The following is a 13,718-nucleotide window of genomic DNA, read 5'->3' on the forward strand; positions in this document are numbered from 1 at the left end:
TTTTAATTTCAAAATTCTCTATAAACAAGATTTTCTTTTTATAAAAGATTTGAAAACACAGTGAATCTAATATTTAAATTTTAAACTTTACACATTTTATAGATTCTAAAACTATTAAATATCCAAAAGTGAAATTTTTCTCATCATTGATTTAATGTTTTTTACAAGAAGATACAAATGATCATAAAATTATATGAATAAAAAACATCGTTTAATAGATAGCCATACAACAAATATACTATATATGTTAATATCATTTAAATTTAATTATATATCATATAAAGTAGAAAAACGATTGTAAATAAATAAGAATGTCTATTTTTTACTTATGTGCGTACACAAATTTAGTTATATATATGTTATAGTTACTGATTTTCAATTATTAAATATAATTTTATAACCTAGTTTTAGGTGTAAGAAGCTGTATTTGGGATTTTAACATGTTGGCAAAAAAAAAAAGAAGATTTTTTTAGTAATGATGACCCATCTTTAAAATTCCCTCTCTATTAAAAGTGGGGCTACTACGATCAAGTCAATAGTATTGGGTAACATATGCAACTTTATGGAAAATATAGGGGGAGTCAGTAATTCTCGCATTGCTTGCTAATTCTCTTTCTCTCAGAACCCGCTTTCTCTCTCTCTGGGTGTTACGTAATCGGAGAATGGAGATCGATTCCGTGGCAGCTGGTTCGTGTTCAAAGGAGAATCAACTGATCTACAAGGAATGGTTCGAATTCGCCGATTCAGGTTTATCTCTCTTGCCACTCTGCTTCTTCAATCTACCGATTCGCTTTTATTCAAATAACAACTTGTGTGTAACGAGCAGATGGAGATGGACGCATTACTGGTAACGATGCGATCAAGTTCTTCTCCATGTCGAATTTGCCTCGACCAGAGTTGAAGCAGGTAAAGTGGATTTGGTTTTTAATTAGTGATTGAAACAAACAAGTTCACTTACACTTTCTTGATTAGGTGTGGGCAATTGCAGATGCAAAGAGGCAAGGGTATCTTGGTTTCAAGGAGTTCATTGTTGCTATGCAGGTTTGGTTCAATGATTACTTATTTACTTATTGATTGCCTCTTTATAGTCTTTATTTCTATTTGTTTGTTTTTGTAGCTCGTTTCTTTGGCTCAAACTGGACATGAGATATCCCACGACGTTCTTCATAGCGACGGTATGGATTGGTGACGACTAAAGCATTGAGTTTTTTTCATTTTTAGTATGCTTGTTTCTGAAAGAGATTATCTGGCGTATTATTGCAGTTGACTTCAAGAATATGAATCCTCCTGTTATGGAAGGTCTTGGTGTATTAATGGCGGTTAGTATTGGTCCTTCTTTTTTTCCTTTTCGAGGTTTAAATAAATGTTACTTACAACTTGTTCGTGTATGTAATTAATGCAGAAGAAGAAGCATTCATCATCAAAGTCCAGTGATCTTACTGTGAATGGTACAAAGAATCTCGTTATACTAGACCCAACGGTTTTATGTTTTGTACTCTCTCTGTTTTTAAATAATACATGTTTTGAGATTTTCACACTTTTTAATAAAACATATTAAAATTTACTTATTAGTGCATAGTTTTTTGTTATTTTATATTTTCTATATTTCTAAACCAATAAAATTTCAAGAAATGCAATTAATGTTTTTGAGATTCACAATTATTCATAATTAGTTGACAAAAATTACATTGAAAATATGAAAAATACATCTTTTTGAAACAAAAAAAATTCCTAAAACATACATCTTTAAAAAACAGAGGGAGTAGTTTTACACCTCATTTTGTTGGTTTTAATTTGTTCAGGTAGTCCTTCTGCAGATGCATCACTCACAGCTCATTGGTTCTCTTCAAAATCTTCAAAAAAGGTTTGCTTTGCTCCAACTTTAGTCTATTTTACCGCCAACCATTTATTGCCTTACCATATTTAGTAATATCTATTTTGATGGTCATTCTTCGTACCTACTCTTTATTATGTATCCAAAAAATTATTGGTGGAGTTAAAGTCGAGTTTTTTTTCTTAGCTGCTAACTTCTGGTTTAGTTCATTTACATCTACTCTTTGTGTTAACTGAGTATCTTGTTCTCAGATTTCGCTGTCCTCCGTAACATCTATAGTCGATGGCCTGAAGAGGTTGTACATTCAGAAGCTGAAGCCACTCGAAGTTGCTTATCAGTTCAACGATTTTGTATCCCCTTTGTTGGTAAGTCATCGCTTATTGGTACTCTCATAGTATTAATTCGAGATAGTTGTTATATAAGTTCCGAATGTTATTGAGTTGGAAACTATATTGATCATTGAACTAATTACTTGTGTTTTGCTTAGACCAATAGTGATTTCGATGCAAAACCCATGGTAATGCTTCTGGGTCAGTACTCCACAGGAAAAACAACATTCATTAAGCATTTGCTTAAATCTAGTTATCCAGGCAAGTTATCCATCCTCTCTCCTCCTTTTGGGACTTATTAGTTTCATTGTTTAAAAAGAGATACAAACATGTCAATGCTAAGCTATAAAACAGATTCTTGTAACGTATTAATTATCATACTTTTCAGGAGCTCATATTGGACCAGAACCAACTACTGACAGATTTGTTGTTGTCATGGTATGTTAATTAGTAGTTTACCGATGCTTTCATTTGTGGTAGGACGTATTAGTCCCTTTAAAACTATGATGCATCATCATCTCCTGCTAAACATTTGGTTTTCGTGGGGAATAGTACACATTAAGTTTTAACTCTGTGGTTAACAATAGTTGCTAGGTTGTTTCATTTTCACCTTGCACGAAGTCACCCTTCGATCTGTTTATTGTGTTTCACAGTCTGGACCTGATGAAAGAAGCATTCCAGGGAACACAGTAGCGGTTCAAGCAGATATGCCATTCAGTGGTCTTACAACTTTTGGGACTGCCTTTTTGTCGAAGTTTGAATGTTCTCAAATGCCTCACCCTGTATGTCTAATCTCATATGCATCCCAATGGAGATTGATCTTTTATATTTTCTTATTTACTGATAATTGTTGATTCATTCCTCTTTATTGAAGCTGCTGGAGCACGTAACTTTTGTCGACACTCCTGGAGTTTTATCAGGGGAAAAGCAACGGACACAGCGAGCATATGACTTCACTGGTGTTACATCATGGTTCGCCTCTAAGTGTGATCTCATCCTCCTCCTGTTCGATCCACACAAGCTGGATGTGAGCGATGAGTTCAAGCGGGTTATTTCATCTTTACGAGGTCATGACGACAAGATCCGCGTTGTTCTGAATAAGGCTGACCAAGTGGACACTCAGCAGGTTGACGCCCCAATCTTTTATCGATTCCTTCTTTCACACGCTCCTTTGGTTGTTTTCCATGTTCTGATTCTGTCTCTGAATGTTGTACAGCTAATGAGAGTATATGGTGCTCTCATGTGGTCACTTGGGAAAGTTCTCAATACTCCTGAGGTTGCCCGTGTCTACATTGGGTAAGTGGACCTGTTTCTTCAACTTGTTGGTAGACAAAAAGCGGTTTGAAACTGAGGTTTATGTTTTGATGATCTTGTTTGCTTGCCTGCTACAGTTCGTTCAGTGATAAACCCATTAATGAAGCTGCAACTGGTCCAATTGGGAGAGAATTGTTTGAAAAGGAGCAAGATGACCTTCTCGCTGATCTGAAAGACATTCCAAAGAAAGCTTGTGACCGTCGAGTGAGTGTGAACCTTTCTTCTTTCACTTCCTCCCCCTCGGATTGGATCTAACAGTCTTCTTTGTGGTATAACAGATAAACGAGTTTGTGAAAAGAGCAAGAGCTGCAAAGATACATGCGTGCATCATCAGCCATTTGAAGAAGGAGATGCCAGCCATAATGGGAAAAGCCAAAGCTCAACAGAAACTGATAGATAACTTGGAAGACGTCTTCGGAAAGGTTGAAGTTGACTCTAAAGGATCTTTTCAATATGCGCATTTCTGATTCTGAGAATCTTAATACCAATTTGTGTATTTGTGACATGAAAACAGGTACAAAGAGAGCATCACTTACCAAAAGGAGATTTCCCAAATGTGGAGCAGTTCAGGGAGGTGCTAAGTGGTTACAACATCGACAAGTTTGAGAAGCTAAAGCCGAAAATGTTGCAGACTGTTGATGATATGTTGGGGTATGATATTCCAGAGCTCTTGAAAAATTTCAGAAACCCGTATGATTAATATATCATACGGGTCACTGTTATAATCCTAAGTATGCATTCACTTTTGGCCTAAACCTTCCCCTGTGAGCATAAATGCACATTTTGTATTCTTGAAAAGACTTGTAAACAGTAAAGACACATAAAGAGTACTCACTTGATAATGGTGTATATCATTATATCACAAAATAAAAGTATTATCGTTATCAAGCCATCATAACTCTGTAATTGTAAGCATCATATCAATCTTTATTTGTTTTCATATAAGAATTTTAGGCAGGATCTGAAGGCTATTCCTGATGACTATCATCTAAAATATGTGACCCTTCACCTTTCTGTGAATCTCCCAGGACGTTTTGTAAAAATTCTCGAACATGTTCTTGGGTTGTGATTGGGGATTTGACTTTCAAAGTTTTAAGGATTTTACAATCATCTAAAATTTCTAAAGTCGGTAACTTTTACCAATCACACCTCTGGCGTTCCTAAAATCAAGGGGATGTATTTAATTTAGCATTTGACGTGATTTGATTTTAAAATGGAGTTTTAGATGATTTTAATAAGTTGCAGAGATTTAGATGATTTTTGTTAAACTACTCTAGAATATCACCTAAAACAATGTGATTTGAGTTTTATTTTTTTTAACTAAGAAACTCCACCTAAATACCTTAAAATCACCTCAAAACTTTAAAATCCCACAACTTAAAATATTTTCAATAACAGTGGATTTCAGAGTACTTTACAAAATGTCAAGTTCAATAAAAGTGGATTTTAAATGAGTTTTTAAAATTCATGTTTGAATAACAGTGGATTTGTCATTTTAATACAAATCACCTGAAACTCTCAGTTGAATACATTAAAGTCTCTAAAAATGCTCAAAGCCTCAACTTCTATTTTGGTTTCACATTAGTAAAATATTTAGAGAACATTTATAAATCTAATTCCGACCCTTTAATATTAAACTTTAAACAATAATCACTAAATCTAAACCTAAATAAAATCTTTTAATCGGTGATATTTTTGAAAAGTGGTACTTAAATTGTGATATCTTTAACAATTTATCTAGTTTATTTTGTCTATTTGATTCTGAAAATATATTATACATAATCTTAGTAAAATATATTTAAATATATAAAATAGCAACAAACCTAAATGCATATAGCAAAATTAACAAAATTTTAATCTATTTAGAACAAAAGAAAAATCATGGTTGAATTTAAAAAAGTAGATGCAATTTAATATTCGATAATTAAACTGACTAGATATTACATATTAAAAATCACATACCTAATTAAAATACATAAATATTATTAATTATAAATTATACATTACAAAATTATTTAAATTAAAAAAATATTATTATAAATATTTATATCCGTACATGAGTGTGGAAATATCAATTAGTAACATTTAAAGCGGCAATAAAAACATATTATGAGTTGTAATCGGGAAATCTAATACAATAAAGTTAATATATTTGCCCTCTCAAGCCATCCACGACACCTTAGGTGAGAAGGGCAAATGGAGACACGTGTCGGCACGCTGGATCGGCTGTGTATGTCATGCTCTTTTTTTTTGTTTCGCGCGTCACTTATTCCTCTTATTACTCACGCGTTTCGTGTTGTATTCGAAATGGGCATTTGGTGTTTTCTAATCTATAACATTCGAAATGGGTTTTTATTATATTCTCGAATTGAGCCCAATTTTGCAGACCCACTACCTTGAATTTATGTTAGAAGGCCATATCGTTTCTTCAAGACGCAGCAATTCTTATGTACTACACCAATAACAAATATTTTAATCACATTAGTTAACAACATATGTATGTCAACTTTTAAACCAACTACATGTCCACCCGTAAAAATGTTTACAAATTTCAAATAAAATAAGAAATCTTCAAAAAAAAATTACACATGTGAATATCAAAATAAAATCAATTTGAGGAATATATTTTTTTCTGACATATTCCCAAAAAATGTTATTGATATGTTAAGTTAAAAGATTTTATACACATTAATAGATTGTTTGTTAAAATATTTATTTACATATTCTACTATTTATGATATATTTATAATATCAATTTAAGGTACTGAATTTCCATTCTTAAAATATATTCAACTTAATAATTTATTCATTATGATTTTTAATAAAAATATAAATTGTGTTTAGTTTAGTGTTTATAAAAAACTCTAAACTGCAAAACAATAATATTCTCAAAAGACTCTTACGTCAAATTTTTATAGTAGGTACGTATCTAGAAAATTGTTGTAAATATTTTTTAGGATAATAAATATAGTGATGTGTTTTGAAAAAGAATTATAAACAATAGGGATACATGATTAAATTCTTTGGAATATTTTTTTCTAAATTAATTGCTTGGTTGATATTAATTAATTTTAACATGCATAAAATGTAAGTGACATGCCATTGTAATTATTTTACAAAATCAAGGACAAAATCTTATGAGAGGTTCTACTTTAATAAATATAATGATTCGTTTCTTTTATAAAATATCAACACAAATGATTAACATTTAATTAACATCGTATAATGTCATAAATACAAGGTAAATAAAAACCAAAACACATCATAGATGTAAATAAACATGAAAGCTTTAAGCGAAATAAATAAAATCTTTGCACACACTTGAGAAGTGTTATTTCTCTAATCTTTAATGGAGAGGCTGAAGCTGTGCCAAAATCAGCTCCCTCTTTGGTTGTAACCAACCCTTAGTTGGGGTGTAAAATATTTTTAAGTAATGCATGTTGTTTGATCAAAAACAAAATGTACATTGTGAGAACAAACATCCACCTCTAAAAATTATTCACTTACCATTTGATTTTATATGGGAAAATAGTCAATTTAAGTCTGAACAATGCTGGACCATGTTTAAGAATCTATTGACTGGATTCATTATCAAAGAAAAAATATTTAACCAATACATACATAATGAAGCCCCAATAGATTGCCACATCCATGACATCGACAACACATACACATGTATGAATTGTTACTACTTTATGATGATGAAATAATTTGTTATCTTTATTCAAACAAGATAATCACAAAACATAACACATGCATTTACATGTTTTTGTTTTGGAACATCGAATTTAATTTATATTTTAAGTTCAACTATATTTACTTTAGTGTAACTATCAGCTATTTATTCAATTTTAATTAAATCGATCAGTGAAAACCATTGATGCTATTTTTCTTTGATTTAAGTAATTTCAAAACAAAGTAATACATTATTATCACTAACCACTATCAATTTGATAAAAAAATCAATTCTAAATTTATTAGAGAATAAAACATACGAATCCGGCGCGTAGCGCCGGAATACCACTAGTAATAAATAAAACACAATAATGATGATCAAGCCAATTTTACAGGGTTCATATGATGATATACACACAGTAATTATAATTAAATTTTGTAATTTATACGGTGTCAGTTTACACCCTTTAGTGCGGATAGATTTTCCACTGACTGCACATCATTTTAGTGAACACAAGCTTGTTCAATAGCATCGTGACAAAAAAAAAAGCTTGTTCAATAGCTGAAACAATTTGCTTCACATCCACTCTTATATTGCAGATATTGGCAAGTGCTCCTATATACTTCATACAGTAATAACAAATTTCACTTTTTTGTTTATAAATGTAACTCGATTGTTTTGTTTTCATAATATTTCAACACAGTTATTATTTAATATTAAAAATTGAACATTATTACATAATAAAATTATAAGATAACATGAATAAACAACAAAGAATATCATATTCTATTAAAAGCATAATATATATTTTCCTTTAAGTGATTAACAAAAGTGTTTTGAAATAAAAGATGAGTTTATTATCTTTGATTCTTCTCAGTCGAGTTAAAGTTTCTTATAAATGAATAGTTTCAAGTTCCTCAATATAAGTATCTAATTAAATTAAAATAATAGTTAAGAATCTGAAACTAATTAGATAATATTAATGTATGTAACTTATTTTGAAAAAAAACAAGAAAGTAAAAATTTAAAACCAATTTACAATTAAAAATGTTCATCTTTAAAAAATAAAGATGTGAACATTATTATATCTTCAAAATTGAAGTAACATTGTTGATTGTTTCATTTTGAAGCAAAAATAAAGTAAAATTTGAGCAAAACTTACTTCAAAGTAAAGCAAAAAGTAAAAAATGAAGTATGATGAAAGATGATTCATTAACAATGGTTGTTATTTTTAACACTAAATAGGCATGATTTATGCTCACGTAAACATGCAAAAAGTGATCAAACATACTCCCAAACTCACATGCTTCGATATATATCATCTGACATAACATACTTCAAAGGTTCAATAACAGAACAGTATATAGAAAAATACTAGAGGGATGGTAATGAAAGACTTGAGTTATTAATGCATACCATCTTTTTGTATCTTTTTAGGATATTCATCTTCTCCAGAACTTTGATGAAATCTTCTGCATAGAGTCCGTCACCAGTGGGCATTGCTGAGAACATCAAGAAACCACAGATTAGTATATCACTAGAAACATCTTCATCATAGATATGAAATGATGGTAACACACATAGGAACCCGTAAGCTCATGGTCCGCATAGTATATGAGTGGACCACTTTTCACAACTTTTCCACTTCCTCCTGTGACTCCACTTTCGTTTCCTAGTAACACACTGAAAAAGTTGTCCACATTCACAGCGCCACCAGTATAGTCCTGTGCAAACAAAAACATCAACAACATCTAAGTGTGTGGCCTCATCTATAAGTATATATAAATGCTCAAAGAAAAGCAATAACCTTATGAACTCCATGATAAACATTCTCTCCACCGGGTCTGTTAATGATAACTCCACTCCTAGGATTCTTAGGGTTAAAGGCAATATCATCATACATGAATACAATGATATTTTCATCTTGTAGACCGCCTTTACGCAGTAGTTGATATGCATGGCATATATCAGCCTGTGAAAGCAAAACCAGTAGATTTAGTTCACGAAATCTCCCGAGGACTTATCTTACGTTTATAACTTTTTATAAAGATGAAAATAAAGAAATATGATGCCTGTTGTTTTCATATCCTTTCGATCCAGCCACCAGTAAAGCCCATCTTGTGCCTGCTTCACCATCGTCATTAGATTCAGTATCATGAAATACTTGTGTTTTGCGAGATTCTGCTGAGAGAAGGAGCAGAGCATAAAGAAAAACAAGAAGTTGAAAGTGGCCAAGAAAAGACATTGTCAGAACTCTGTTTTTCTCTTTGTAAATATTCTTGAATACCGTGGTATATCACTCATTTATAGAGAAAACTAGTGTCGGCCCGGAATATACTTTACTTGTGATCTAGGCTATTATTTTATATGATTTTATAGTTTGTATTCCAAGTTTGTATTTGCAAGAGATTTGTATGATACACTACAAAAATATCATATTTTATCACATAAATAGTATCAGAAAAAATGATATATTAATATCTGTTAAGCAGCCGAAAATCAATTAGAAGATATATTGTATTTTCATCTACGCGTAAAAATATGCAGTTTATTCTAAATTTTAAACAATTTTAATTTTTATTATTGTGTCTGTTGTTCTTATTAGAAATCAAAGGATTGATAAATTAATAAAAAGCTTTTATTTTTTCATTAATGTAATTATTTAACATTTTTAGTGTTTGTTATATTTTTATTATAAGAGTAAGTAAAATAAAAATACTTGTCACTACAGTTGAAATTCAATACATAAATTATGAATTATATTTCATTCTTTATACATTTTAAACCTATTGATTTAGATAATGTGAAAAATGAATTGATTTACAATTTTTTTTCTAAAATCGATTATTTAAGTTTACACACATTTTATTAAAACTTTTATCAAATAAACCACATCATCCAAACTTTTCTCAAATAAATTTATATGAAGCCAAGGCTGTACTACATTTTTGGATTAAGTAACACTCATTCATTTAAGCAGGACTTTTGAAAATTATATTACTATGAAATTAACAATCCCTTAAAGTGTATCACTATAAATTAAAGATATTAAAATAGATTCAAATCAATAATTACTCTAAAATCATAATACGTAGATTTCAATGCTAAAAAGGATAAATATATCTCTACCTTTAAGTCGAATAAATCTAAACCAATATATTTTTTGGTCAAGTTCTTCAATAAATTTATGAAGCATATAAACGTTGGTGTGCTTTTAGGTATTAGAGAATATTAAAAAAATTCGGATCTCCCCATGTTAGAACTAATAAGTATTAAACAGTTGCATGAACCTAGTAAATTTTTTTCCCAAACATAGAAAATAAAATACTTAAAATACGAATTTGACTGATAGTCAAAGACACATAATACAGAAATCACCAAAATTAAAGAACTCTATCTAAGGAGGCTGCTAAACCACCTCAGAACATTCATAGAGGAAAAAAAAACAGAAAAGAAAAATCAAAAACATAGATAGCTAAGTTGCGAAAGTAAAGAAAAAAGCATATGCATTATTAAAATCCAGAGCATGAAAACGTAATTGCTGGAACTCCACCTCAAGCAACACAGGCCTTCTTGACCACCTTGGAAGTCGTGGCATCCGTCTTATGCGCATCACCAACTGGCTTTTTTCCAGTACTCTTAGATGCCTCACAACCGCCACTGCCGGATGTAAGTGATCCATGACTTAGCCTGCCATCCGGGTCATCGTCATCATCATCGTCATCATCCACCTGTTACATCTCAGAGTATTATAAATACATGTCTATGTTAATAGTGAAACAGAGTAATAGACATTTTACTTACATTCTCGACGAAGTCGGGGGCTGGCGCATGGTCAATCTCATTGATGATGCATGATACGGTGAAAGTCTGATGATGGGCGGTGAAGTTATATGAAGTGACTCTGACTTTGAAAGTGTACGCAAGTCTGCAATGAACGGAGGTATCTTAGAGTCCTCAGGGTTCACTCCTTCGGCCTTGTTGTCAGACGGAATTAACAGATGAGCTAGTGACCATTATGTGATAACCATGTAATGAGTCAAACGCATATCTTACTAACAGCCGACCAGCTTCACTTGCTCTAAGGTTGTGTAGATTCGTCATCTCACCATCAAAACAAATGAATGTCCCTTCAGCAGTATCATCCTCTACAACCATCTCAACACGATAGCTAAGGAGAAATAAAAAAATTTAAAATGTAATTAATGAGATGTATGTATATACGAAGCGGGATAGCTATTAATGAGAGCTAGTCACCACCTCGGTAGACCTTATTACCTGTGACAGGGCAGTGATGATAAAATCATTGAGCTCAGGAATTGTCACAGGCTCAACCTTTGCATATCCCCTTAGCAGTGGTGCTGCAGATGGAAGACCAGTGTCCCTAGCCACCAATTTGAACAAAAAGTACGACTGTCAGCAATCTAAGCCTCTCATCGTACGCGTACACATTCAATAACAGCTACGCTTACTTGTAGAAGCAAGATTCCCCTGCAGCTGTCCAAGTAAATATGAGTACCAGACATTGCGTTGAGAAACAAACGACCTGCGCAGCATACTAAAGAGTTGCACAAATGTGATTTTCCATAATATCAGATAGCATTATACGGGATAAAACAACATAATACCTCCAGCCGTCTTCGGATTTATGTTTGTGGCAACTATCACCTTTGGATCATCACGCAAGCCTTCAAGCTTTTATGGGACGAAAACAGCTTGAGAGTCGAATAGATTCAGTGTAACAGAGACATCACTGCAGGGTTGCAGCAGAAATTATTGCAGTCACAATAACTAATTAGCTCAAATATGAAAACAATATGTATTCATTCGGAAAGAGTTTAAAAAGAAAAAAAACAGAATAACTATTACTTTTCCAGTTTGACTGTAGCCATGAAACGATCAGTAAAGAGGAATCGGTAAGCCTGAAGTTCTGAGCACACCGAGCCACGTCAAATGTAGAGATCGAATAAATCGACCCGGCAGCAAGTCTTGGTCGGAATTTTGGAAGCCGGTGTGCGTTGATGGTGGTTTGCATTATAGTTGACTGAACGGATCAGATATATCAGTGTCAATAAAACAATAAGAAATTTGACGGAATGATCGAACATAGATCTTAAAAAAACATGAAGAAATGAAAAAAAAAGACATGATAATTATAGACAGATCTAAAAAAACACGAAGAAATGGACTTACATTGAGTTAGCCATAACAGCACGAATAAGTATACTGAAAGAGATAGAAAGAGATGATGAGTTCAGAAGGAGAAGTACTCACACAGATTTCACACCGTCTGAGTTAGGAACGACGCATTGAAGACTCGTAGTGGTGATGGAATTAATTGGAATAAACATGAAGTTACACTTCCGCCAGTTTCAGTCTGGAAAAGGACACTCAAACGTCATGCGCCGTGGTCGGAGGAACGGAGAGACGATCTCCAAACATGCTATGGAGCAATTAGGGTTAAAGTGAGAAACACCTCTACTCGGGCTGGACAAAGACACCAGACTCAGAGCCCAAACACGAAATCACAAAGGAAGCCCATCACGTTACGCGTTAAATGAAACGCTGAGTTTTGTCCGCCTTCGACACGTGGCAACGCGACAAAGCTTGAATTATTTAGCTGGATGCTGATGTGTCAGCAGGAGATAACCAACCCTTCTTTATATATATAGATAGATAGATAGATGTCATTGGTTAGAAACACTTGTTTGCGTATAAGAGTTTGAGTATGTGAACGTAAAAAGTAACGCATAACGTTGTTACGCTTAAGCACTTCGCATGATATTGAAATAATTGCCTTGAAATGTTAATTAGTTTTGTTGCTAGATTATTATTTTTTCTTTATTTCGTGTTACTAGATCGTGAATCATGGTTATGGCTTATTTGTATTGAAATTTATTGTTTGAATACCGAAAATGATAGAATGAATACATAAAATTATGTTGTTTTATCTTTGGTTCTTGCTCAGAGTTGTATTTGTTTGGTGATCTGGAGTATAGTAGAGTTGACTACATGTATGGGAATTTAGTTTGTTTCTCCATACGAAGCCTTGTACGACGTTTATGGTGGTGTCAAAGTAGAAGCGCTTTTTAGTGTTGCGGCCAGTATTAGTTTGTGTGTATTAAATTAAGTATTTTAGAAAATGGTTTTGCATAATAAATTTATTTGTCATAGTACATTTAGTTAACCATTGATCTCAAACTCAACATGTGTTATGTTGTTTACCTGTTCAAGAGGAAACCAACAACAATGTTTGTTTTTGTTGTGGGGTTTTCTAAATCGCTTATTTGCATTAGGCAGATTTGTCCAAGGACATTTGTTCTCGGATCAGTGGGAATAGTTGTGGATTTTTATAAGTTATGTTCCTGCATGTGGTATTAAAGTATGTGGTTGTTTGTGTAAAATACATCTTTCTTATTTTCAATATTTGAATATCATTTTTTGACATCATTTGATGATCATTTATGCAAATGTAGTTTTGAGTTTGACATATCTAACAGTTTAAACTCTCCTTTTGTTTTAAGAAAGACTAGATCTTGACCCGCGCTTTGGAAACGCGGAATAT

General features: G+C 32.4%; 2 protein-coding genes across 2 annotated transcripts; one reads left to right on the top strand and one right to left on the bottom strand.

Moving 5' to 3' along the window:
• Positions 1-588: 588 nt before the first annotated feature.
• On the top strand, positions 589-4,369 carry LOC108806097 (EH domain-containing protein 1). Its single transcript, XM_056996094.1, has 16 exons — positions 589-747; positions 827-906; positions 973-1,041; positions 1,118-1,175; positions 1,264-1,319; positions 1,403-1,448; positions 1,803-1,864; positions 2,086-2,199; positions 2,322-2,424; positions 2,552-2,601; positions 2,817-2,945; positions 3,038-3,289; positions 3,380-3,459; positions 3,555-3,681; positions 3,756-3,899; positions 3,992-4,369. The coding sequence occupies exons 1-16, from the start codon at positions 663-665 to the stop codon at positions 4,175-4,177; spliced, it is 1,641 nt and encodes a 546-aa protein (XP_056852074.1). The 5' UTR covers positions 589-662; the 3' UTR covers positions 4,178-4,369.
• A 3,236-nt stretch (positions 4,370-7,605) lies between these two features.
• On the bottom strand, positions 7,606-9,408 carry LOC108833716 (vacuolar-processing enzyme delta-isozyme-like). The gene is made up of 6 exons (XM_056996090.1): positions 9,221-9,408; positions 8,961-9,127; positions 8,730-8,877; positions 8,570-8,655; positions 8,416-8,475; positions 7,606-7,644 (listed from the first exon to the last, which is right to left on the bottom strand). The coding sequence occupies exons 1-6, from the start codon at positions 9,396-9,398 to the stop codon at positions 7,606-7,608; spliced, it is 678 nt and encodes a 225-aa protein (XP_056852070.1). The 5' UTR covers positions 9,399-9,408.
• Positions 9,409-13,718: the final 4,310 nt, after the last annotated feature.

Source organism: Raphanus sativus, unplaced genomic scaffold (assembly GCF_000801105.2).
Source record: "Raphanus sativus cultivar WK10039 unplaced genomic scaffold, ASM80110v3 Scaffold0123, whole genome shotgun sequence".
Taxonomy (NCBI): Eukaryota; Viridiplantae; Streptophyta; class Magnoliopsida; order Brassicales; family Brassicaceae; genus Raphanus; species Raphanus sativus.

Excerpts from the sequence above, each read along its gene's own strand:
- LOC108833716 (XM_056996090.1), bottom strand. The coding sequence starts at position 9,398 with ATGTCTTTTCTTGGCCACTTTCAACTTCTTGTTTTTCTTTATGCTCTG. Across the intron at positions 8,878-8,960 it reads TTTATCATGGAGTTCATAAG|GACTATACTGGTGGCGCTGT; the intron begins GTTATTGCTTTT and ends TTGTTTGCACAG. Across the intron at positions 8,656-8,729 it reads GCTTACGGGTTCCTATGTGT|CAATGCCCACTGGTGACGGA; the intron begins GTTACCATCATT and ends TGATGTTCTCAG.
- LOC108806097 (XM_056996094.1), top strand. The coding sequence starts at position 663 with ATGGAGATCGATTCCGTGGCAGCTGGTTCGTGTTCAAAGGAGAATCAA. Across the intron at positions 907-972 it reads CTCGACCAGAGTTGAAGCAG|GTGTGGGCAATTGCAGATGC; the intron begins GTAAAGTGGATT and ends TTTCTTGATTAG. Across the intron at positions 2,425-2,551 it reads GCTTAAATCTAGTTATCCAG|GAGCTCATATTGGACCAGAA; the intron begins GCAAGTTATCCA and ends CATACTTTTCAG.